The sequence below is a fragment of the Tachypleus tridentatus genome, chromosome 9 (genome assembly GCF_004210375.1).
Source record: "Tachypleus tridentatus isolate NWPU-2018 chromosome 9, ASM421037v1, whole genome shotgun sequence".
NCBI lineage: Eukaryota > Metazoa > Arthropoda > Merostomata > Xiphosura > Limulidae > Tachypleus > Tachypleus tridentatus.
Window position 1 is genome coordinate 130,270,063 of NC_134833.1, and position 26,881 is coordinate 130,296,943.

At 34.6% G+C, this 26,881-nt stretch overlaps 1 protein-coding gene across 1 annotated transcript; it reads left to right on the plus strand.

Annotated features, from left to right (window-relative positions):
• The first annotated feature begins 9,277 nt into the window (after positions 1-9,277).
• On the plus strand, positions 9,278-26,422 carry LOC143226379 (uncharacterized). Its single transcript, XM_076457271.1, has 2 exons — positions 9,278-9,416; positions 23,678-26,422. Exon 2 carries the CDS (start codon positions 23,694-23,696, stop codon positions 24,627-24,629), a length of 936 nt encoding a protein of 311 aa, XP_076313386.1. The 5' UTR covers positions 9,278-9,416; positions 23,678-23,693; the 3' UTR covers positions 24,630-26,422.
• Positions 26,423-26,881: the final 459 nt, after the last annotated feature.

Genomic DNA, 26,881 nt, shown 5'->3' on the forward strand with positions numbered 1-26,881 from the left:
TCGTTTTCTTGTGACTTGTTTCACTCCTTCGCATAATAAGTCCAATTTGTTAGCAATGCATGACCCACCAGATTTATCTTCTTTTATTAGTTTATCATTTCAGTTCATTGTTCTTTCTTCTGTGTTGACATTTTTTTCATTTTCTTCTTTCCTAAATTTTTTTATTATTTCCTTGGTTATCCAAGACTGTCTTCTTCCTGTTTGTTTTTTATCGATGTTATTTTCTGCACTTAGGGATGACCTGACTTGTATACTAATCAGTGTTCTTGTACCCTTAAACCCTCAAGTTGTCAACGTGATTTTATTGCATCATTGTTTTTTCAATCTGTTATTTAAATGTTACCCCTTCCTACCTTTTCACTAAGTCAATCATCTCTTTCTTCTGTTGCTCAGGCTGACCTTCTTCAGTTCCAGTTTTGAAGTTAATGTCACTCAGTTTTAATCAGAGTCTGCATCTGATCCTGAGTATCTGTGAGCGTTCAACATGCAGTTACTGTACCACTATTTCCCTATAATATAATAAAACTAAAATCTTCTGGAGTAACCATATTTCTTTCAGGTATACCATCTCCTCTTTTGATGACGTTACCAGGTGTTTGCTTTGAAGAGCTTTCTCAACCTGCAGAATTCAACAAGGTTTCACCTTTTTCATTTCTAGTTCCCAAAAGTGTATCAACCAGTCTTTTTACTCTCTCTTCCTTCTTATACAATTACACTCCAATCACCATCAAAATCACTTCCATTTTCAACATCAGTGATCTCTTCCAAAAATTCGTAGATTAGCTCTGTCTCCTCTTTATTGTGGTTGGATATTAACATGTAGTCCTGAATGACGACTGTTCACTAGCTTACCTTTTATTTTCACAAGTAACAGTTTATTACTTCTTCGAACTATCTTGACAGGACTTTCTTTAATGTCCTCTCGCCAAGTATTACTTCTACTTCTCCACGATTTTCCTGTTTTTCAGAACAGGTAACTTTTTATCCCTTCATTTTCTAAACCTGCTTTGTCCATCCATCATATTTCTCTGAGTTCCAAAATATTTAACTGGTCATGCAGCAACTCTTATTTGATATTTATAACGTTCCATTTCTCAACGTTGTTCTAACATTTCATGTTCCAATCTTGAGTACAACTATTTTCTGTTTTCTCCTGCAAGAATTTTTCTTATTAACGACCTGGAAAGCATGACTTCTTTCCCTATTGAATAGGGTTCCTTCAAAATCAAATTATGAGGCTCCATTTACATCCGATGGACAGGTAGTTAAGGTACTTGATTCGTAATATGAGATCGCGGGTTCGAATCCCCGTCACACCAAACATGTTCGCTCTTTCAGCCGTGGGGGCGTTATATGTGACGGTCAATCCCACTATTCTTTGGTCAAGAGTTAGCGGTAGGTGGTGATGAGTAGCTGCCTTCCCTGTAGTCTTACACTGCTAAATTAGGGACGGCTAACGAAGATAGCTCGCGTGTAGCTTTACGCGAAATTCAAAACAAACGAACCATTTACATTTTTTATTTAATAATCGTTATTTTTTATGTCTCGTAGGAAGGAAAAAAAGTATTTTATATATCATGAAATTTTCATTGTGAAATTCATCAAACTGTAATTCAAATCATGCTTTCTTGTGTCAGACAAATTTTGTTTTTCACTTAAATAAGATAGCACTGTTCGTCTGTATTTAACACGCTATAACAATCTTACGAAGAATAAAACCGTTAAATATATTTCAATTTATGTACAACCTGGTACACCAGTGTACAGGGTGTTCGGAAAGTCACTGTGCACTTATATATTTATTAACATACAAAACTGCACAGTGACTTTCCGAACACCCTGTATATGAAGAACATGGTATTGTACATAAAGCTCTAGAAAGAACAACGTGTGATATTACACAGCCATCTTACTGGGGTCTTTGTGTCACTTGATAGCAAAAATAAAATATATCGCCTTTCTGCAAGTGTGTCAGTTTGTTTTATAATGAGAATAAAACCTTTTTCCGTCGTAATAATGTGAGATCTAGTTTTTAACCAAATGATAATATATGTTCAATGGAAATACTGGACATGCTATAAAAATTAAGTATCAAGTGTCAGTTTCCCATCTCATCAGTAATTTCAAAAAATATTGCTTTGAAAAGTTGGCATCTGTTTCATTCAAGCTTAAGGTACTTTTCTCTCCTCCAGACACACCCTGTTACTGGTCTTGTGACAGGCATGACAGTACCGTTGGTTCCTTTGTTGTTGTTATTTTCATTTCGCGCAAAGCTACACAGGGACTATCTACGCTAGCTGTCCCTAACTTAGCAGTGTAAGACTTGAGTAAAAGTAAATCGTCATTGCCATCCACCGCTAACTCTTGAATAACTCTTTTTACCAACTATCAATGGAATTGAACGTAATATTATAACGTCCTCACAGCTGAAAGAGCGAGCAAGTTTGGTATGACGGGGATTCGAACGTTGACCCTCAGATTGTGAGTTGAGTATCCTAACCACCTGGCCATGCTAGGCCTCAGCACTGTTGGAGCTAGTACCACATTTGCTTACTATACAGCAGTGTATTCTCTCGCAGAAATCTCGCCAGATCATCTTGAACTCTTTTTTTTTTTCCTCCAATGTCGTCATAAAAACAGATTAGAACTATCAGCAGTCTCATGTATATCAATGTGTAGTCCAATTTATACTTCCACCACTGAAGGTATAGCGAGGTTTTGTTTTAATCCCCATGTGTCTGCGTTTGTTTGTGTTTGTTAACAAGATTACTCAAAATCGGCTGACTGGATTTGGACGAACATTGGTATTCGCTTGAACAATGACCCATCTTAGAAGTGATCAGTTTTAGAAGGGTAAAGTTCAGAGCAACGTCATGAAAATCTAAGACTATTTTTACTCTATAGCTTAGTCATACCAGTACCTGAAAAATTCTCCCCAAAATGTCGTCCCACTCTAGTTTAACCATTAAACAAAGTCTCCACCGGTCTTTAAAGAGTGACATTTCTTGTCAGTTATGTTAACCATTACTCACCCAGTTACTCCCGTTTTTATTTTTCTCAGATTTACGACACGTTCTCCTACGTTTCCTTTGCCTTCTCTCCTAGCTGATTGCTTCGGTATCTTATCAAACTTTTATTGTTTGCTTCAACCTTCCATTGTTTGCTGCAAAATAATCTCATATTTCTGCTGGATCTAAACCTCGTTTTTCTTATTTTCTTACAAGCGAAATTAAGAGAAAATCCTGTTTTTGAGCGCCACCTGGTTATGTTTCTACCTAAGTACGTGCTATACAACTAGTTAGTTCACAATTAACGTTAATTTTCTTTTAACAACAAAGGAAAAATGGAATGTTAATTAACTGGACAATTTAACAACCGGTGATTAATTGCTCAGGTGAAATTAATTTTTTTATTTCTTACTTGCTGCACTGTTAGAAGTAATGACTTGAAAAAGTTGCTAATATATATATATATTTAATTACCGACTTTTTATTCCAGTATGCATGAGTCTTTATTAAATTTTTAAACAGAGCTTAGGTTTAAATTTCTGTATGTTTGTTTAACAGCAAGATTTATCAACAACAGCTGAATGGACTTGGACGAAGATTGGTCAGATCCTGATGATGATGTAATATTGTTGAAACTTTGCACATGTATGATACAGTTTAATTCATTATCCATTCAAGTCGTCTTCAAACTTTTACAGAGAGCCTTTTGTGTTAGTTGTTATCATATCATGCTTAAACGTGACTACACAAGTTGGACTCATCCGTACTGCACCAATGTCATGGAAAACATCATAATTTACACTGTGGGTTGAATAGTAATAAAGTTAATGCCAATCCTTCTCCGTGACAATTGAGAGGAATGTTTGGTGTGCCCAGCAGTAAACCTATATTTTGTCAGCAATTTTTGAATCATTTACCAACTCCTACCCACATGAGTGCTTTATGTAGAGAACTAGCAATACTAATATACAGAAAACTATCAAGATTAACATCGTTATCACATAAAATATAAATAAAATTGCAAACTTAAAAAAATCTTGGAATGACAAAATTTTACTTTCAGGAAATAAAAATCCAAACTTTTACTCTCAAACGAAAGCAACGTTAATTGTAATCAACAAATTACCAGACGTTACCTTCACTTTTTAAAGCGATGCCCTTAAGTAAAAAAAATCAAAAGTACATTCATAATTCTACTTACAGTATTTTCGAACTATACAGTTTCAACTAGAATGAAGAGAGAAAAAAACAGCAAATGGTTCAGAAACTGGATGTAATAGTGGGCATAACAATACCTGTAAGAATTTTTTGGAGCTCTGATATCCACAAACACATATAAACACAAGACTGATGTAATAAAAACGCCCCCAATTGCTCAGCAGTAAGTTTGCGGACTTATACTGTTAAAATATCAGGTTTCGAACCCCTAGAGGGCAAACACACATATAAAAAAAATACAACGAACTTTACAAAGCCTGACTCGGCATAGCCACGTGGTTAAGGCGCTCAACATGTAATCTTCGGGTCGCGGGTTCGAATCCCCGTTATATTAAACATGCTCGCCCTTTCAGCGGTGAGGGCGTTATAATGTTACGGTCATTCTTACAAGTTGTTGGTAAAAGAGTAGCCCGAGAATACACACTATTTTACACTGTTAAATTAGGGACGGCTAGCGCAGATAGCCCGCGTATAGTTTTGCGCAAAGTTAAAAAAAACACAAAGTAACGAACTTTCTAAAGCTTTCTTGTGATTAGTTTTTGCTAGTCCGATGAAAACAACGTCCCTTAAAATAAAGCATCTTGTTTTACAAAGAAATTAACTAAACTGAACAACGTACATATTCTCAGAATGTAATAGCAATTTAAGAAAGATATTAACACGCGTTTTGAGAAACTAATAGATGTTCGTATCTCCAGAAGCACTGTATATCTTATTAATGGATGTCACGCGACTTTTTAGCCTACTGAAGTAAGCTGCATGTTGATACAATTAGAAAATCGATTCTGCCTAAAAGAAAGCTTATTATCTCTTTATGAAGTAAGGTCAAAGAAAAAATAAAACTTTCTGTAAACACCGTTTCATGACTATCCTGAGCATTCGTACCGAAGAACTGATTTCAGGATACACTCAATTGTGTCATTTTTATGTACAAACCCATTCATTGCGCCCAACTGTGTCATTTTTTCCATAGTAACCCCTACAATGGAATAACAATGTTTTTTTTTTCATACAAAATCACCAATAAAAATTATCTAGACGTATTTATAACTACTAAAAATTTAAATATTGCAACGTCGAATAGAAATAAATTAATTAATTAAGTCAACTGTGTCATTTTTTTCCATAGTAACCCACACAATGCAAAAACAATGTTATTTTTTCACACAAAATTACCAATAAAAATTATCTAGACGTATTTATAACTGCTAAAAAATTTAAATATTGCAACGTCGAATAGAAATTAATTAATTAAGTGTCCTTGTTGAAGTCTGAAATTACAACCTTTCGAAAATGGGTACTTAAGTATAAGAAGTATATTTGACAATTTTGAGATGGGCATGTGAATGTTCATGTGCTTATCTAAATTCTGTAATCGTATTATTCAGCCATCTTGAATTGTCAAGTATTTTTCGATAAATATTTTGTTTGTTCAATAAATGATATCTATAACAATTTAAGTTACTTTAAATAAAATGAGATATCTGTCCTTACCATCTCGATGCTCCTTTAGCAGATACGTTATAAAGGAAGATATAGATGATAAGGTTAGATGACAGCTCAAAATGTCATCTTCAAATTACCGTAGGCAGATGACGGATAAAACTCCCCTTTTACTGTCCATAAGCAATGTTTATTTCTTCTTTTGCAGCCACCAAATATAGTTGCTCTTTCAGCCTTTGGGGCGTTTTTAAGTTACGGTTAATCCTATTATTCGTTGGTAAAAATGTAGCTCAAGAGTTGGCGGTGGTGATGAAGTTAGCTGCCTTCCCTCTAGTCTTTCACTGCTCAATTACAGAGAGCTAGTGCAGACTGACCTCGTGTAGTTTTGTTTGAAATCCAAAATAACAAATAAATAATTTAATAAGTTTGATATAAAATGCAGAATTCGATTCTTGTGATAGACGTAGCGCAGTTAACACATTGTGCAGCTTATGTCTTAAAACAAACCACTTTGTTTACCACTGAATTGAAATGACAACTGTCTAAGAAATACAGGTCTTTATAAGAGCCTTTCGATAAAATACATTACTTAGCTAAGAAACCATTATACAGAATGAAAACAAAACATTTTGTCGAATTTTTGCACAGTTGACTGCATATACTGGACTAAAACATTCCGATTTAAAGGAAATTATACATTTGAACTCAAATCGTTATGCAATCTAAAAATTTAAGAAATGTAGTGTTATGTAGATACAAGTAAAAATGTAAATATAAGCACAAAAACTTATCAAGTAGATAAAAACGTGTTTTAAGGATTCCTGTTTTTTATGCTATGTGCAATTATAATAAAGTGACAAAGTTCGACATAATCTTATACAAGTTTGTGTTAAAGTAGAAAATACTGCATACATACAATGTAAATATTAATATTATTTGTTGATCAACACTGCATAACACTGGTATTGTGATTATCATATATTTATATACAAGTAGGGTAATAAAGGACATTTATTACTACAATATTTATATGCATTTTTATACTTTGATATAAGCTATTATAAGATAACTAGTTAAAAGGCAAGTCAGGACTTATTTCTTATGTTATGGAAGCGTTACGTCTCCGGCTAGAACACTAAATGAATCCACTAAGTCTCCTATAGATAAAGTGATGAAAGTTTTCAATTTAGAGAGTATTTGAATAACATCCCCATTAAGTTTTCTAGCGTTCAAAGAGATGAATAATTTCTTTTATAAAATAAGCATGGTAAGAAAAAATACATAACGGATGTTGTGCAGTCTTTGAAGAAATGGATTTCCACCAACCTCAGGTTAATGACTAAAATGTAGATAGTTTCATGAGGTTAACAATTTGGATGTGTGATGATGAGTAATCATCAGTTGTTTTAAAACTAAAGTTATATATGTGAGACGGACTGTGTTTGCTTCTTTTGAATTTCACGCAAAACTACACGAGAGCTATCTGCGCTTGTCGTCCCTAATTTAGCAGTGTAAAACTAGAGGGAAGGCAACTAGTCATCACCACCCACCGCTAACTCTTGGGCTACTTTTTTACCGATGAATAGTTGAATTGACTGTCACATTATAATGCCCCCATGGTGGAAAAGGCGAGCGTGTTTGGTCTGACGGGGATTCGAACCCGCGACTCTCAGATTATGAGTCGAGCGCCCTAATCTTCTGTCTATGCTGGATTCATGTGAGACTGAAAATACTGCTGAAACGAAGTTCATTAAAAATATGAAAAAGAACCTGACTTCATATTAATTTATCTTTCAACTGTTCTTGTTAATACCTCATCAAAAGATTTCTGGCCCTTTTTGTTTTTGTGTTTTTGAAACTGACATACAATTGCTAAAGCAATGAAATGGAGTACACTACGTCATAAAACAGTGATTCTTCATAATTTTAGAACAGACTGATTTTTGAACAAATCTTATTATCTGTTGAAGAGTCTACTGCTGTTAATTGAAACATTTAGATATACATTAATCTAATACAAACTTTTTAGCAAAGTTAATCCACATGCTAATCTGTTAAGTAGAAATAATACTTTAGACTAAAATAAATCTCCGTCTATCCAGTAGTTCCCCCGCTGGTATAGCGGTAAATCTTCAGATTTACAATGCTAAAATCAGGGGCTCGATTCCCCTCTGTGGACTCAGCAGATAGTCCGATGTAGCTTGGTTATAAGAAAACATACACACACACTGTCCACCAATTATCTTTTTAGCTGCTCTTGCGTAATTCAGCAGAATGTCTGACAGCTTATAATGTTTCGATACCCGTAGTTGGCAGAGTATGGATAGTCCGTTGTGTACCTTTGCGCTTAACAATAAACACAGTCTTTCTAGCGTTTGTCGCTTTAAAATTACCTGTATGTATGACAACGATTTCTCCAATTTCCTTGTGTTACTTGGCTGAAAATAATACTAAAGAAATCTCTTTACTTCGTACTATCACAAGCATCACTTTTAGTCGATTAGACGTCTCTACTACGTCTTTTGTAAAAAAGCAAATCAACAGAAGCATCTATTGCAAAGATCTATGGCTCAGCCTACTCCATAAAGAAAGTTATTTGTTTTGAAACGACAAAAAAAAAAAAAATGCAGTTTCACCAAAGTATGTGGCTTGCAAGCTGTTCTAGTGCTTAGCAATGAAGAAACATTTTGCATATCGTAAAGTGAAATGCGAACATGCTCAAAAACAGCGGTTGAACTAAGTTTTAAAACGTTTTGAGTGTGAACAAGTATACCCTGTTTTCAGTGGAAGTGTATTTAAAATACCTTCTCAATGTATATAAATTATGAAAGGCAGTTTAATTTTTGAGCTACTTTGTAAAACTGTTTTATTTCAGTTGAAATGTTTACTACAAATCTTTTTCCTCTCAAGTGAGGCCCAACATGGCTTGATGGTTAAGGCACTCGCCTCGTAATTTGAGAATGGCGGGTTCGAATCCCCGTCCCACCAAACATGCTCGCCCTTTCAGCCGTGGGTGGCGTCAATCGCACTATTCGTTGGTACAAGGGTTACTCAAGAGTTGGCAGTGGGTGGTGATGACTAGCTGTATTCACTCTACTCTTACACTTCTAAATTAGGAATGGCTAGCGCAGACAAACCAAACCTCTCAAGTGTTAGTTAATTATAAATGACTATGAATAATTATTCATATAAGCTTAACTACTAATTCTTTGCAATTTTCAACAAATTGCTGGACTAAGCACTTTTTTGCATGCCAGTTTTATCGATTAAATAATGTGTAAAAACAAATTTTGACCAAAGAACACTTGTTGAAAACTGAAACAGACTCGAAGCTCACCTCGGCTGTAATATTACATACATATATAACAAAGGTTGATAAATAACGAATGATAAATGGCGTAAATTAAGTGTTATTTAGCAAATACCGTGCTTTTATATCTTGTTCTAACTTCCTGAATTTGTTATTTCAGTAGCACTCTGTCGTACACCTAAATGAATAACGTAACCCTGCCAGTGCTTACTGTGCTATGATTGGTCACCTCTTCAGCAAACACTCTGCGTAAGGAGCCTGCGCATCTACATAAATTACACATTTGAGATAGACACAGCGTCGCGCTAGTTTTCTTGAATATTTAGCAGATTGGAACAGTAGAGAAGTCTGTGCTGTTACCAGTCGCTGTTAAGTGAAAATACTCTGGCTATCAAGTTGGGTTACGTAAAGCAGAAACGACTATACTTGTTCCGCTAGTAAGTTAGCAAAATCTGCTTTTGTTTTTTTTATTGTCGATACGCAAGAAAAAATACTTGCTATTACTTCTGTATTTGTACGTAAACAATTCTGTGTTAGCTAGTGAATAAATTAGTTATGTTTAATTAGTTATAACCTCATTTATATAAAACATGTATAAACTATATAGTTTTACCACGTTCATTACAGATTATCATAATCAGTTTTGAGACAATGTATTTTCTGGTGCATGTACGACAACATTGGCAATTGAATTAGATGTTTTTTTGTAGAAATTTAGTGACTTAAAATGACCCTGTTTGTTTGGCTCTAGGATAAATAATATTTAATCCGCTTTTTTATTATAGCGTCTTGCTATACTTGTCACAGAGTGAGACCTTCAGATATAATTCAGTTGGGTGTCAAATCAATAAAATGGTTTGTTTGTTTTTAATTTCGCGCAAACCTACACGAGCGCTATCTGCGCTAGCCGTCCCTAATTTAGCAGTGTAAGACTAGAGGGAAGGCAGCTAGTCATCACCACCCACCGCCAACTCTTGGGCTACTCTTTTACCAACGAATAGTGGGATTGACCGTCACATTATAACGCCCCAAGGCAGAAAAGGCGAGCATATTTGGTGTGACGGGGATTCGAACCCGCGACCCTCAGATTAGGAGTCGAGTTCCTTAACCACCTGGCCAATCATTAAAATGGAGTTGGCTCTTTCATTCCAGTTCTTCTATGATATGAAAAGCAACAAACAAAAACGGGAAAAATAAACCAGGCTTTAATGCTGATAGCTGCTATAAACGTTAAGCTATTCACTGAATTTCCACTGAAGCTTTGCAAGTTATAAATCGAATAATGCAGTAATTCTACATTGAAGAATTATAAATTAAATGAAGCTAATATTTCAAGCTTCATTTAACTACCCACAAAACCTATTTAAAAAATAACATTTGAAACCGTAGAAAGAAATGAAATGTGCCTGTTGTTATATAAACTAATACACGCTTTACCAGAGCTGTTAGGTATGAATAATTGCGATTAAAATCTTTCTGAAACGAAACATAAACCGCTATACAGAAAGGTTTGTTTATATTTGACTTGGCCCGGCATGGCCAAGTGGTTAAGGCACTCGATTCGTAATCCGAGGGTTGCAGGTTTGAATCCCCGTCACACCAAACATGTCGCCCTTTCCACCATGGGAGCGTTATAATGTGACGGCTAATCTCACTATTCGTTGGTAAAAAAAATAGCCCAAGAGTTCGCGGTGGGTGATGATGACCAGCTGCCTTCCCTCTATTCTTACACTGCTAAATTAGGGACGGTTAGCGCAGATAGCCCTCGAGTAACTTTTCGCGAAATTCAAAAAACAAACCAAACTATTTGACATTTCTCATAGTTTAATTTCGATTAAAATATTCCAAAACTTTTCATCGATGTTGAACTAATGGTGAAAACGTAGAATTTCACTAAACAAAAATGTCAATAAAGTAATGTGAAGAGGTTATGTGGTATTACGTGTACATAACAAGAACTGGGAATTCTCTGATAAGTTATTGTTTACTAAATACGGTTTGGAAAGTATAACCAGGTTTTCTGGTCTAATGCAAGGCACTTTTGAAACGGCCTTTTTTCAGTTAACAACAGACTCGTTCGACAGGCGGGTAGTCTACAATATTAGATTAGTAATTTAGGAAATGCGGGCATAGAATGACTCGGTGGTGCAGTTAAGTGAAAAGGTGGTGCGGGTCAGCAAGAAGAAATATTTAATTAAAAACGAATTCGTACACGATATATTATGGCATTATTATTTCTAGTACAAAACGTAGGACTTTTCTCTTTAGTACACCGCCTTTAAATATAAAGAAAAAAGTTTGAGTGTTGTTTTTAATACTGATTTAAGAAATATAAATTAAAATTTGAAGAAACTAAATATTTTTTTGCAATGTTAGGTCACTTTATGTGAGGTTAGGTCAAGTTAGACTGATTAATTTGTTTGTTTGGAATTAAGCTACCTGTACTCTTGTCACCACTGGTATCGAAACTCGGCTTCTAATATTTTAAGTCCGCAGACATACCGCTATACCACTGGGGTTGAATAATTAATAACTAATTAGATGTCTATTTAAATACAAAAATAATTTTATTTTAAAAAATATCTAAAAATTGAAATATTTTCTCATTTTTCTTCTTTAAAAATCAACACTCAATTTTAATTTGTATTTCTGAAATCAGCTGCAAATTGAAAGTATATATGTTTTTACATTGTCATGTTTAGTGCGAATTTATTGTAGTTTAATTTCAGTAGAGCGTAATTAGTAGAGCCCGAAATAGTCAGGCGGTCAGGACGCTCGACTCGTATTCTGGAAGTCGCTAATTCGATTCACCGTCACACACAACATACTCGCCTTTTCAGCTGTGTGGGAGTGTTGTAATGTCACGATCAATTCGGTTATTCACTGGTAAAAGTGTAATCCATGAGTTGGCTGAGGGTGGTGATAACTAGCTGCATTCTCTCTTGTCTTTCACTGCTAAATTAGGGACGGCTGGCGCAGACTGCCCTCATGTATCTTTGTGCAAAATTCAAAAACAAACAAACTTAATTAATATTTTGATTATTTTCCAAGTGTAATTATGCTAGTGTAGTGAACATTTTGCCTATCTCTTGAATGTTAGTAAAGGTTCATTTGTGTTTATATTATTGTTAAGACACGTAACAAGCGACATTGTGAAACCAATCGTAACATGATACACTTGTGTCTCTGCAAATTCGTTTGGTGTCGTAGGCAAAAAAATTATGATTTCTTCTAGGAGCTATTTAAGAACATTTCTAAAATTTTCATGTTGAATTTATTATACTGCCACTAGATGGCTTGTACTGCCTTGATGTTCTACAATTCTTTTAAATATATGCGTACATGAGTAATTTAAAAAAATATAAAAGTATTTGTTTTCTTTTCTCCAAAATTTTAATTTATATTTTTTGAGTCAGAATTAAAAAATACAATTAAAAATAAATTTGTGACCATTTGAACACGGTACGTGAAACAGAAAAGATCCCAAAACGTTTGTTTTTTGTACAGAAATAACAAATAATTGAATTGATAAAACGTATTAAAATAACATTTCGTAATCACATTATGAAAGAGTGTTTGGCACGCTTAGCTCGCGAGTAGCTTTGCGCGAAATTCAAAAAACAAACAAACTAATAAAAGTGTTTGAGCCTGTTTAGTTCTTCACAAACCATAAAGGTAGCAGTGTGTATCACCGAACTAGCTGAGTTAATGAAAACTAATAATGCTCGAAGCTTCAGATTTAAGTCGGTCATGATGTCAGTTTGTCACTTTGTTTGTACAAGCTTATTCATTTGCATATTAAAGCATAAAGACAGTTTATAATGACTCCCAATAAGAAACCGCTCTCAAGCACTTTCAAGATTATAAACGTCCTCGCGCATGCTCACACATACTCCTCAACTCTCACTTAGTGTGGATGCATTTTGTTACGATTTCCTATCATAACTCGTCGCCCTTATAATTAACAATGTAAATTTAAACAACTGTTTAAACTTGTTGTTGTTGTTTTCAGTTCATGAAAATCTCATAAAAGCAGGTTTTGTGTTTCAGAGGTGTGAAAATCAAAATAAGGGGTGTAAAATTCATTATGATACGAAATTAAAATTATTTCAAACACCGCCTAGGTCAGTTGAAAAGAGTAACATGCATTCTTTGGCGGCTTCCCATACAGCTTTCACGGAAAAGTTAGGAGATAAGTTGATTTTAAGGTTTATGGGGCATGATTTAGTAGGCTACAATTTTAATCATTCGTTTATATCTTTTAGTCGTTTTGGCTACCAAATTATAAAGTCCTGTAAACAGCAATCGTCCTTACATGTCCTTCAATATTATAACAGCTCACCATAATGTCAAGTCATTCGCATTTCTTTTTATATTGTCAGGTTTAATTCTGATTTACATTAATTTAACTTCAGTAGAACGTAATTAATATTCTGTTTAATTTTCAAGTATAATTATGCTAGTATGATGAATGTTTCGCCTGTCTGTTGAGTGCTAACAAAGGTTAATTTGTGTTTATGTTATTGTGAATTTATTCATTTCCTCGCTTATGCCTAATTTAATCCATACTGCTGGCTGTGTTCTTTGATACTTCTGCTATGTTATGAAGTTTATCTAACTTTTGACAAATTATTATTTAAATAACATGCTATTAGTTAGACGGTTTTTAGTGCTGGAACAAGAAACCATTCCAAGTAAAACACTATTTTTCAGACAAACTTGAGGATTATGCCCATCTTGTGTGGTTGGACACGTGGTGTTAAAAGAAAAGAACACGATAATGCGAGTCCAAAAACAGATGATTCACGATAAATACAATCATATTTGTTGAATGCCTGAATGCATTCTGGCAAGCACTCCATGAGTTAATTGCCTGATTCCCCAATAATTTCTGACCTGGGTGTTCCTCAGTTACTAGCATTGCTGACCTTTCTGAATCTCCTAGCATGAATTAGAACATGCTGTTGAAGAGCGAATATTTGATCAAAACTGAACCACAGCATCCTAAAACATTGTGAGAAGATGTCCTTATACGGTCATGGACTACCACTCTTCATCATACTTAATTTCCATTACTGAGCTGGAAAGTTTAAAGTCCATCCTGAGGAAACCTGAGCAGCAGATGAGTTCTTCTAACCAGAGCATCATTATGAAAAATGTGATATCAAACCATAGGAGAACAAAAGTTCAGTGGTACATCTTCTACAGAAGAGAGAGTGGGTGTGTAGTTTAGCCTTGTTCTTCTCATGCATCTGTTACGTATCCGAAAGCAAGGATTTTGCGTTGTAGTTTTACACATTTCTGTTATTTACTCTACAAGTTTATCCTGTTACCCTTTTTACTCTAAGCATGGAGTGTTCTGTTGAAATGCATAAACCCACCATCTTACAAGTGGATAGCTAATAAGTTTCTGAACCACTTCCCATGGAGCTTACGAAAAGTTTCCACATTCAGTGCTCGAATATAAGACCAACTGACACAGCATATCCTGTTACGTCTAGGTGTTCCTGTGTTTAATAATGTAAAACCCTTGAGTAAAACGTATCTCTATAATTTGAATGTCCTCATATAAGAGTTTAGTTGGTGGTTTAATCTATTGAATGTTGAGCTATACTATTTGTCAAATTTAAAGTTAGATAATGATATGGATTAAAACAATTTGGTCTCGTCTACTGATGAACGAGTTGTATTCATAGCAAAGCTTACTTAAGTATGGATTAAGCAAACTGTTGGACATCCTCATAGAGAAAAAAAGTCAAAGGTCTGAAGTTAACCTGTGCAGCTTCTCTCTGGTGTAAGTATCACAGAAGCAGTTAAATTGCAATGATATTGAAAACAGGCTATAAGTCATACCAACCTTCGCAGCTTCACTGCTAGATGTTGTGACTCAGTCAGATTAAATACTACCCATTAGACCTGTTGTCTCTGCTGAACCACAACACCACTAGCTGTTATGATCAGTCAGATTAAATACTACCCATTAGACCTGTTGTCTCTGCTGAACCACAACACTGCCAGATGTGACTTAGTCACGTTAGATACTACCCATAAGACCTGTTGTCTCTGCTGAACCACAACACTGCCAGATGTGACTTAGTCACGTTAGATGCTACCCATTAGACCTATTGTCTCTGCTTAACCACAACACTGCCAGATGTGACTTAATCACGTTAGATACTACCAATTAGACCTGTTGTCTCTGCTGAACCACAACACTGCTAGATGTGACTTAGTCACGTTAGATACTACCCATTAGACCTGTTGTCTCTGCTGAACCGCAACACTGCCAGATGTGACTTAGTCACGTTAGATACTCCCCATAAGACCTGTTGTCTCTGCTGAACCACAACACTGCCAGATGTGACTTAGTCACGTTAGATACTACCCATAAGACCTGTTGTCTCTGCTGAACCACAACACTGCCAGATGTGACTTAGTCACGTTAGATACTACCCATTAGACCTGTTGTCTCTGCTGAATCACAACACTGCTAGATGTGACTTAGTAACGTTAGATACTACCCATTAGACCTGTTGTCTCTGCTGAATCACAACACTGCTAGATGTTGTGATCAGTCACCTTAGATACTACCCATTAGATCTCTTATCCCTGCTGAACCAGATACGCATTCAAGGAATTATTATTTCCAATGCTTTTATAGGGTAAATCAGAATGTCTGTTTTAACTGCACATAGTTAAGACACTAGGGACAGGATTACCCTAATGCTCTATAGTAACAGGACAGGGACTAGTAGATTTTATTTCACCCAGTCATTCAGCAGGAGCAGAAAAGCCAAAAGCAACTGAGGAATGCTACACTTGATTGAAACCGTGTGGTCCACTGTCTGAGTCAGAAGTTGTGGTGGTCTTTTAGCACAAGCAGAACATGATATGGTATTGTATGTACCTGGATGAAACACGGGTATGAAACTAAGTTCTTGAGAGATGTAGGAAGTGTAAGTCAAATATAGATAATTAAGATTTCATTAGGTGATTCACCCTTTTGTCTGTCAAATAGCAGATCTAGATTTGAATATAAGCAGCTGAAGGATGGACTTACTGTGTAAGTACGACCTGTTTAATAAATGAACTGCAGTTCTGTGAAGCACAAGATATGTAGTTAGTGCTAAGGTAGATCAATTACTAACTTGTTAGCTGAGCAATGAAACTGTTGCTTTTGCATACCTGATGAAATTTGCTAACCACTCTTGCTGTTCTCAGAGATGTGCAAAGTGCTATTGCAGTTAAGATACACATTTTGCGATATTATCCTCAGACTGAATTATCACTAAAACTGTCAAATGACTATTTTCTGAACGTGCAAACTCTGTAGGAATTGAATAGGTTAAATGTCTACAGTGTAAGCTTATTCACAATTAGATGAAATGTTACTTTCTCTATATATTAGTCAGTTGAACAGTATGGTTTTATTTAACATTTGGATATTACTTTAACCTTATAGTTTTAGTTCACTATCTTTAAAGGTTTAGCTTAGTTTATGAAGAGGCCTAAGATTCTTATTTAGTTTGCCTGTTTGTAGAATTTCGTGCTAAACTACTCAAGGATTATCTTCTGCGCTAACAGCCCTTCACTTTTAAAACGATATACGGTTAATCAACAGCACCTTTGTTAATTCTTGAGACACTCATTACTGACAAATGGTAGGATTGGCAATCGACCATCTCATTACAACGTCTTCATGGTGAAACAGCGAGCATGCATGATAACGGAATTTGAACTTATAACTCATAGGTTGCGAGTAGAGTGCCCTAACCTTATCAGAACTGTTTTGCTTAGCTCCCTTTGTTATTTTAATTTAACTAATTCTTTAGGTTTATAGTTTCCACAATTGTTGTCGTTTTACGCATTTTATTTATTTATTTACAGCTTTAAACATTATATTGTGTTAGAGTTTACTATGTCTGTTTACTTGATTGGCATGTAAAGTTGTAACCACGAATTGTATCATATATGAGTTAGTTTTTACTATTGGTGACATTTCTTTTTTTAACTTCTCCTTATTAGTCTCAGTATATCTTGTTTTATAGTTCAGTATATCTAAAGATTCTTTACGTTTACATTATTATTGGTCTATTTTTCAACTGTTTAATTATATAAGTGTTAGTTTGTATATGTGCTTCTGTTTTATGTCTCCAAGTGTATATTTGACTTGTGCTATATAATATGTATCACAACGTGTAGGATAATACTGTACTGTGTCGTATTCTTAAATATGCGTGATTCTCGGTGTTATATTATTATGTATTCAGTTATTTAATATCAGTGTGAGGTGTTCAGGATCGTATTAGGACTAAATTTTCCCAATAAAGTGCTAAGGCTTAAGGTTTGTCTTTTTGTTGTTAAGCCTAAAGCACGACAATGAGCTCACTATGCCCTGCCCACTAGGCATTTTGAACCCGAATTTTTCCGTTCTAAGCTCTCAAAATTACTGTAGAGTCACCAGAGGCGCTAGTGCTTAAAATCTTTGATGTTCTTCTGAAATCTATAATAGCTCTCTCTTATAGGGTACAGAAATAGTTTTATTTTCTGTTATTTGTGTATCGACGTGTGCATTTATATTTGTGTTTAAAATGTTGTTTCATAGAAATAGATAATACTGTACATCGTATTCCACTGTTACATAGTGATATTACAAGATACTAATAAGTTGTATCATTCGTGTTGAAATGTTTCGTTGGGTTCTCTTCTCATTGAGAGGTAACAGTTACGTATTCTATAACTTAGTTTAAGTTTACATTTTAAAGTTAAATTGGCTTGAGGAAAAAACTAGATAAAGGAGGACCATTAACCTGATAATTACTACTTTCTAATTAATAAAAAATAGTGTGATGGGAATTGTTACATGTGTCACTTTTTGCATGCACGAAATCTAGGAACTTGTTTCTATCTACGCGAAAAAGGTATAACAATTGTAGATATGAAGCGGTGTTAATCAATGGCTATTTGAAACACAAACCTGGGTCACATATTGAAGGCTACCTACACTGTTTGATAATGTCTTCCCATACAACTCTCACAGCCAACTGGAAGGATATTTTGTCTCCTGATAACCACTGGTTGTCTTTAACAACTTTGCTGGTTGGTTTGTTTTTATCTTTTAGTGTGTCCAACAAGCTGTACAATCTCGTGGTGGCTAGCAAAGCATTTGTAAATACACCAGTCGATTGGTATAAGCTTCTACAGACCAAAATTTTATTTTCAGACTATTTTTCATTTTCTTTTATGCTAATGGACTATCTGTGCTCTGCCCATCACGGGTATCGAAATCCGAATTTTAGCGTGTAAGTCCGCAAACATACCGCTGAGCCACTGAAGGGGCTCCACATGTGCAATGAAGTGTGCGAAACTACACAATTTTTCACAATAAGATATTTTGAAACATGCTTTGTTGAGATTGAACGTTTGGAGTAAGATGTTGGATCATTGCTTTTCAACCCTTCTCCTTACTTTGCTTGGATACATACATATACAACATTGAATAACATGGAAGATATTGGACAAAATCCTGACTACTTAAATGTCATTTTGTTACGTTTACACCACTCATCACTTGCGATAGGCATCCTTCTTTGTGTATTAATGAAATCACTCAAATTTCATATATAAATGAACCCCAAAGGCTGTATAACATTATTCAATTCTATCACGGTTTTGAGGTCAACAGATTCAAATTAGTGGTAATAGAAATTAAGAATATTTTGTCTCGGTTTTCAAAATAATTTTTATTATGTATATTACTCAAGCCTATAACTTAAATATCATTAATAAAACAAAACTTTTGAAAAGTTTGAGTTGACAACATGATTTTAATTCTGTCCAAATATCAGTGGAATTTTTTCGTATAAAAAAAGTCACTACTGTCCTGCACTTACAATTGTTAAAAATGATGTTAAAATTATTCTATATTTTTTGCGTGATAAGTGAGTTGATCAGGGGGTCACAATAGTTAGTAAGAAACACTTAAATTAGCGCTACTTATTTAACTAGACTCATAACTTTAATCCATAGCTAACTTGTTTTAAGTGATGTGTTAACCTGTTCTATGAGAACTAAGACAGATGGCATGGTAGCACTGACAGCTCAGCACGCTTTAAATCTAACACGTGTTTTAGAGCAATAGCTCGTGTTGAGACATTTCTTAATGTGCTCTGTAAGCAACCAATAACCAAGTGGCATGGTTAAAAGCTCGTTCGTTGCACGTGACACTTATTTCAAAACTGCTGTTTGTATTGTTATTCAAGGTATTACCAATTGAGAGCTTTACCTCTGTGGAAGTGGTCTCTCTGTTCGGTGTGTCGTTGCTGAAACTGTTTATAAATTGATAAGCACAACCAAACTCTGAAAAATAGAGACAGGGTAAACACTTGAATTTGGCTGATAGATACTAGTATGATTCAATACATTCTGATAAAAGGAAAGAAAAAACAATTCAGAAATGATTTCGACTTTACATAGTAAACATTGAACACCGAGTCGATACAGAAATAAGGGGAGATTTTCATTGACAGCTGTTAATGTGACATAGTTACCAATCGTTTATACCTTTCATTGTTGGGTAAATAGTGTAATTTAGGTCACGCTATCCAGACCTTGATAATAAGTCTAAAATAGCATTCAAACACAGTGTGTGACAATAACATATAAAATTCGTTATTTTCATTAAATTTGTTTATCGACGAATATTTGCACAAGTATCAAGAAGTGGGTGATATTTAATTACTTGCGCAATGGAGTAATTTTCAATTTTAAAATTATTTTGCATTTATGGATTATTTTCTGTATTTGATAGCGGAATATTGGTCTAGTGTGTCTTTTCTTATAGGTCTTATATCGACCTTTCTGCTGTATCTACTGTATTCGAACTCATGATTTTAGCGTAGTAAACCCCAAGACTTACCTCTGTCCCATCGAAGGACATATAAATAAAAAAAACAATTTCATCTGTACTTTATCTCTCTTCTGTTCCCACTTGAACCAGGTAGCTCTCAATAAATGGCTCTACATCAAACACGTTTCTTTTTTAACCGGTGTTATTGTTTTGAACAAATGCATTACATTTTTTGTTTCTTTGTCTTAAAGTGCAAATCTATAGAACAGGTTATCTTTACTGTGTCCATCACGAGTATCGAAGTCGGTTTTCACATTATATGCCCAGAAACTTGCCAATGGGGACAATGTATTAAGTTTTTCAATGAAACGTGGTTAGAGCGATCGACTCATAATATGAGGGTCACGGGTTTGAGTCCCTGTTCCATCAAACATGCTTGCTCTTTCAGTTGTTCGATCAATTTCACTATCCTTTGGCAAAAGAGTTGTCCAAAAGAAGGCGGTAGATTGTGATGGCTAGCTGCTTTCCTTCTTTTCTTTCACTGTTAAATTAGGGACAGATAATCTTTGTGTAGCTTTGCGCGAAACTCAAAACAAATAAATAAAACAGAAGCAATAATAACAGAAATGTACGTCTACAAAACAGTTTCAATATCTAGCACTCGATTCACGATTTAATACTGACTTACGCTGGTTTTGAGGAATTTTAACACTTATCAGTAACAATCACTCATCAGTTTTATAGGTAGTGTGAAGCTACCGAATTGATAGCTTTTGGAAAGGATATGTAACAATAATTTCCGACATAAATTATTCATACCCTTAAATCAAAAAATGTGTTCACGTTGGGGAGTTAGAATTTTTAAAATGAAAAAAATATGTCTTGCACTTAAACATAGGAATATGGATCATTTTGGGGTATTAAGACTGTCCAGAAAGAAATCTTGAACAAGTCGTATCCCAGCCATAGTGAGCAAAATACGTTGTCTCGTAACAGGTGAAACCCAAGAACACTAAGATCGGTAGTAAAAGCCGTACACTTACCTCAAACAACAGTATTGAATGTATCTAAGGAGGATTTCGATCTGGAAATAAAGACAATAACTAGAATAATGAGAGAAAACGTACTAAAGAACTAAATTAAATCTATGACCTGAATAGTTTGAATAGTGTTAACGCCTGAATAGTGTGTTAATAGTACAATGATAACGATGCAACTTGCACAATGGGTCTAACTGCACACTTAGAACACAATAGTTTCTAAGGTATTCAACCATTTAAGCGATATAAACCTGCTCACATTTCTAAGTTAAAAAAGGAATAAAACATGGTAGTTTTTCGAATACCATAGGTCCAGGAATCTCTTGTTTTTATGATAGTGTTATTTTTTGTTAATTTTTGAATATCACACGTGCTTAGGTGATCTTAGTGTTGTTGTTTTGAAATAAGCACAAAGCTACTCAATGGGCTATCTGTGCTATGCCCACCACGGGTATCGAAACCCGGTTTTTAGCGTTGTAAGTCCGCAGACATACCACTGAGCCACTGGGAGGGGGCGATCTTAGCGTAATCCTCATTCTACAAGCGTGCACACTCGAATGTTTCTATTGTAGTTTGTTATAAACAAATACAGGCTACTAATGTTTGAAAATAAAAACCTTATATTGAATTGAGAAAAAGATACCTTATCATATTAAATGCAAACATTAGTTACTTTTCTGTTCAGATAACAGACATATTTGTCCAAAACTATTAAAGCTACAATTATTATCGATGTAATAATTTAACCCAACACGACACACACCTAACGACATGTTCTTTCATGAAGGTTCAGTACCGTGTGCAAACGAAGAGAATTTTAGTAATTGTGAAACATTTTACATAATAAATGATTATTGATTTAAAATTTCCGAATACCTTGTATTTAAATACCAACGAACCTTTTACAGTGTAGCAAACTATGGCTCAAAATAGTTAAAACAGGCAGCCACGCCTTTCATTTATAATTCTAGCATTGCAAGAAACATTTGTAAGTTCCTGACATGTAAGAATCGTAATGTTTTGTGATAGTAAGGCTCGAATTTGATGGTCTATCTGTGTTGTATTTGTAAGACACTTTTTTAAGACACTTTTTTATCACGTGCTACAAAGTAGTGAAACGGCTGGAAGCATGCACACTGAACGCCATATCAGCACACTGAACACCATATCAGTTATTAAACTGGCTTTGGGTTTACAAATCACGTCACAAGGAAGAAATTGAATTAATGTAACCGAAAAGAGTTGAAACTTAATATCTACCAAAAACAAAAACACTCACTGTAGGATTATAGTAGATAAGGGGCTGGAAAAGGAAGGAGGGCTTAATCTATCCAGATTCTTAACAATTTTTCAAATACAAGTAATATTTTTAGCACATCCATAACGTGTTATCTACTGTGTCCACCGAGAGGAAGCGAACCCATGATTTTATATATATATATATCGTCTATCACTTCAAAATTAGGGACAACTAGAACAGGTAGGATTCAAGTAATATTGCTCGAAATTCAGCAGTTCAACAGTCCGTGGTCTGTGAAATTGAACACTCGTAATTACAGCGGATTACATAGAGATTAGGACTTCACTGCACTGTGGATAGGTATTTAAAAAACTAGTTATGTAAGTTATGAACTTTTTTTTAACCTGAAGATGACCTAGGAAGGTCGTAACGTTGTTCGCTGCATTATTGGTAAAATCGTTCTGAGATACAAATTATGTAAAAAGGAAACTTTGAGCAACAAGAAAAGGTTTATCGAGTGTATTTTCGTGTGGAATAAACAGCAATATCAAGTACTGTTAGGCTAAACAGTTTTCATAGGGATTATATTAAAAATAATAAGGAATAAGGAACAAAATTTAGTAGTGACTGATAATGTATATTAACAACGAGATTTTTTGCACTAAATTAACAAAATATACTTTTAAAATAACGATAATTATGATATATAGTGGAATTCGTTTTACCACTTCTGAAATACACTAGAAATTTGTTATTTGTGATAATACTGACAAACAATAACTGAAATAAACTTATCAATGGTCTGAATTAGTGGATATTTTATGTTAAACTTACTACAGGTGTTTAAGTTCATGTGTTTGCTCCCTGTGTAATGTTACAAATAACCTAAATATTCGTGTTTTTTACATTGTTTGCAGTTTCTTCTTTAAGCATCTGAGTGATGACAATGCACTTAACTTAAGGTTCAGGTATTGATTAAATTCACGAGTACCAAATTATTCTAGAATATTTTGTCATCCATTTCAGATTACACTTCTGCCAGAGTCATGTTTTATCAAAACTTAACTTGTTCGTAATGTTTGAACAGTATACCATTAACTGGCTGCGGATGTACGGTATTGATCAACGCACTTAAACAAACAAAATTGTTATTAACATAAGTAAATAAATGTGAATCACACAACTACACAGACGAACTATTTTTTTTTCGACTACAATCACTGTTGTTATATACAGTTTACAGATAGCGTGATTTTATTCATTTATTTTTGTAGTTTAAAAAATGTCCAGAAATAGTTACTGCATATTGAATAGAAATTATGCTTTTTATAGAGCATAAATTATTCTCACTTGATAAACCGAACGAATTTTAAACGCAATAATACAAACCTAACGTACCATGAAACGTTTGCAAATGTATTAAAAACATGTTTTAAAAATTGTTGGATATAAGGCAAAAATATATGTAGCCCATTTATTATTACACATCTTAAATGAGTATCTAAGGTAAGACAAATCTTTATTTAATACAAACAAAAGTTTATCTTCATTTATCATTTATTTTGTAAGGTCGAAGTGATTAAAGATGGTGGTGTCCGAGGCATGCCAAGTGGTACCGTCTACAGAAGACAATCTAATGGCATCGTCGTCTTCTAACTCGTCAACCGAAAGAAAGAAAACAATGTTTAAAAGACGTAAAACGATTTCAAAACGTCCTAAACATCCTCCAGCAAAAAGTCCTGCTCTTCGAATTATCACCTTAATGGGCATTGTTTGTTTCATTTGCTCCTTAATTGTAATTGGAATAGTCGTGTTGGCTGTTTTATTATCAGAAACGATTTCTACCTCTTCAAGTTCAGAGAAATTTCGTAAAGAGATCATCTATTTAGTTCCTCGAGCAACATATTTTGATAACCGACCTCGAACAATTGTGATTCATCGACAGAACAAAACATTGTCGAAACAACAATATTCAGAATTAACAGAACTGATTAATAACTACAATAAAGAAAATGATTCACCTTCAAGTTTGTGCAACAAAAGAAAGTCAGACAGGCAATTTTGCTCATTTCCAGTTAGTAAAATCAGCAAAGATTGCTCTGCACAAAACAGCTTTGGTTATGACATTAAAAAACTTTGTGTGGCGCTCGTTTTCCAGGAAATTGATGAATGGGTTCCCATGCCATATAGAAATACCGAATCTGATCGAATTCCTGATGAAATTGCAAATGATTATGATTCTTCCTTATTATACATGACGTGTGTCAGTAAAAGTAAATCACATGAGCAAGATATTATTTTATCGCCGTATCAGGGTTTCCCACTTGTACATTTTCCAGCTCGCAACATATCCCCACCAATGGTAATGCTACAAATTTTAAATCCGCCTATGAGAACAGACATATTAGTCACATGCCGATTATGGGCTAGTAACACTATAGAAAATACCAAATATGGTATTCCTGGCAATATAACGTTTAGTTTATGGATCTTAAGCATGTTATCAAATAATAGCACTTAGAGTTGACACCAGGGTAAAAGAATTCAATGAAATGCTTTTTACATTGCACTAACATAAATCATTTCCACGCGACAACTTTCTTCAAATGTGATATACTTTTGTACAAAACTTATAACAATATTCGTTCATAGATTGTTTAGGCAGAGTATTCACGATGAAACTTTGTAGAATGGACGGCAACAATAATCATCGACACAGAAATATTCTGGAAGAGAAGAAAAATCAAAGAATCATTTTATATCAACACTATTAAACCTTCACTAAACAGAGATTCCAGATTAGAGGTGAGTAGCCTGTGGCTACCATTGGTTGAATCTACAGGAAATCTCTCCTCCAATCAGAAACAGTGATAATCCAACCAATCTTAACACGCTCTCCACAATCCACCAGGACACTATAAAAGACCGACAACACCTACACATACAAAAGAGACCAGTTAGAACACATCTTAATCATCTCCAAATTCTAGTATCAAAATTTAGGTTAATTTAGATCATGAGTTTTAACCAAGCTGACGTACTCTTTGCATCTCTCTGCTCGTCTCTCGTGTCATCTTTCTTTGACTATACGCACGTTTAAGGAATCTTCAAGTGGATAAATGGATTGCTGAGTCTCTCGCCGTAGTCTTTGATCTCTCTCCGATTCGGGGGCCTCCTCCACAGCTTTGTCCGACGCTCCTTAAGTAGTCACACTAGCATGTTAATCTCAGGACCATCTGTGATCACCATTCCAGATTAACAAATATCTTGCCATTTAAGTTCACTTCACCAATCACATACTCCGTTAAATTTTATCTAGTCGCGTGTGGGGTGATGAGGAACTGTAGTTTTGACCGCCCCTGGTTATAATTTTGTTCAATATTGATGAACGGAATCATAAATTAACCTAAATACCTATCCAGTATCTACTCTACTACTACTAAATACACTAATACTGTGAACTTCAAGGTCATTAATGACCATCGCTCTTGTTTAACAACCAACATACCACTCCAATTCGATTAATTATTTTCGTGATCAGGTGACTAATTTATTCTTGCCTCGTGTGGGGTGAAGAGAAACAATAGTTTCTGACCGCCCCTGGTTATTTTTCGTTCACCTTTGGGGAACAAAATTATAAATTAACCTAAATACCTATCCAGTATTTTCTTTCTACATACACTAATGTTATCAAACGTCAACCAATGTAATTAGTACCACTACCCTCCGGTTTAGTCAACCAACCTCAAATTAAGCACTAAACTAACGTCACCCGTGTGTGGGGTGAAGAGAAAAAAATGTTTCTGACTGCCCCGAGTTATTTTTTGTCCCTCTTCGAGGGAAAGAAATAATAAGTTAACCCAATTACCTACCAAGGAATTGGCAGACACACACTAACCTGAAGACGAAAGGCGGAAGACTTTCGAAACGTCGTTTTCTACACTTGTGTCTCCACAACAGGAAGTTGCCGTCCATTCTACAAAATTCTTTATATTTTATCTTGATGAGTACTGTACAAATGACAAAAAATTTCACTTCAATTAGTATCAAATTTTTGAAAGTCAACTGTAGCAATAAAAAATGATAAAGTAAAAACAAGTGATATATGTAATCTAGAAATAAATTATTTTTATTTAACCAAAGCTTCATCTTGTTAAATTATTTTTCTCTAATAATGAGAAATATAAAATAGTATTAAGCACGAATACGTGCTGTTTAATTACTCACTTTGCATTCTTCTTTGATATAATACAACAGATATGAATGTATAAGATGCATATTTTGAAAAATTATAATAAAAACTTTTAAATTGTGTTTATTTGTGTTTCACACATTCAGTTCCTATACGCGAACATAATTTTGAAAATATGTCACCTAATGTTTTACAAATAAAGTGCTTTTTATATATTTAAAAAATTAATAATCTTTGGTTTTCTTGCTGATTACCTGCGTAATTGTAAAAGCCAGAAAAAAGAAAACAAGAAACATTAAGAACATAAGAAAGCACTCATTCACATTAAAATAATGCTGAGTACATAATCTGACAGATACAATGTATGTATTAAGCCTAAGTTGTAATATTTCTTCTCCATGCAAAAAAAAAAGTTAACAAATGAAAAAAAGCCGTCCTAGCACTTCTAACGCAGAGCCGGCATGGCCAGGTGGTTAGGACACTCGAGTCATAATCTGAGGGGCGCGGGTTCGAATCTCTCTCTCACAACAAAGATGCTCGCCCTTTCAGCCGTAGACACGTTATAATGTTACGGTGAATCC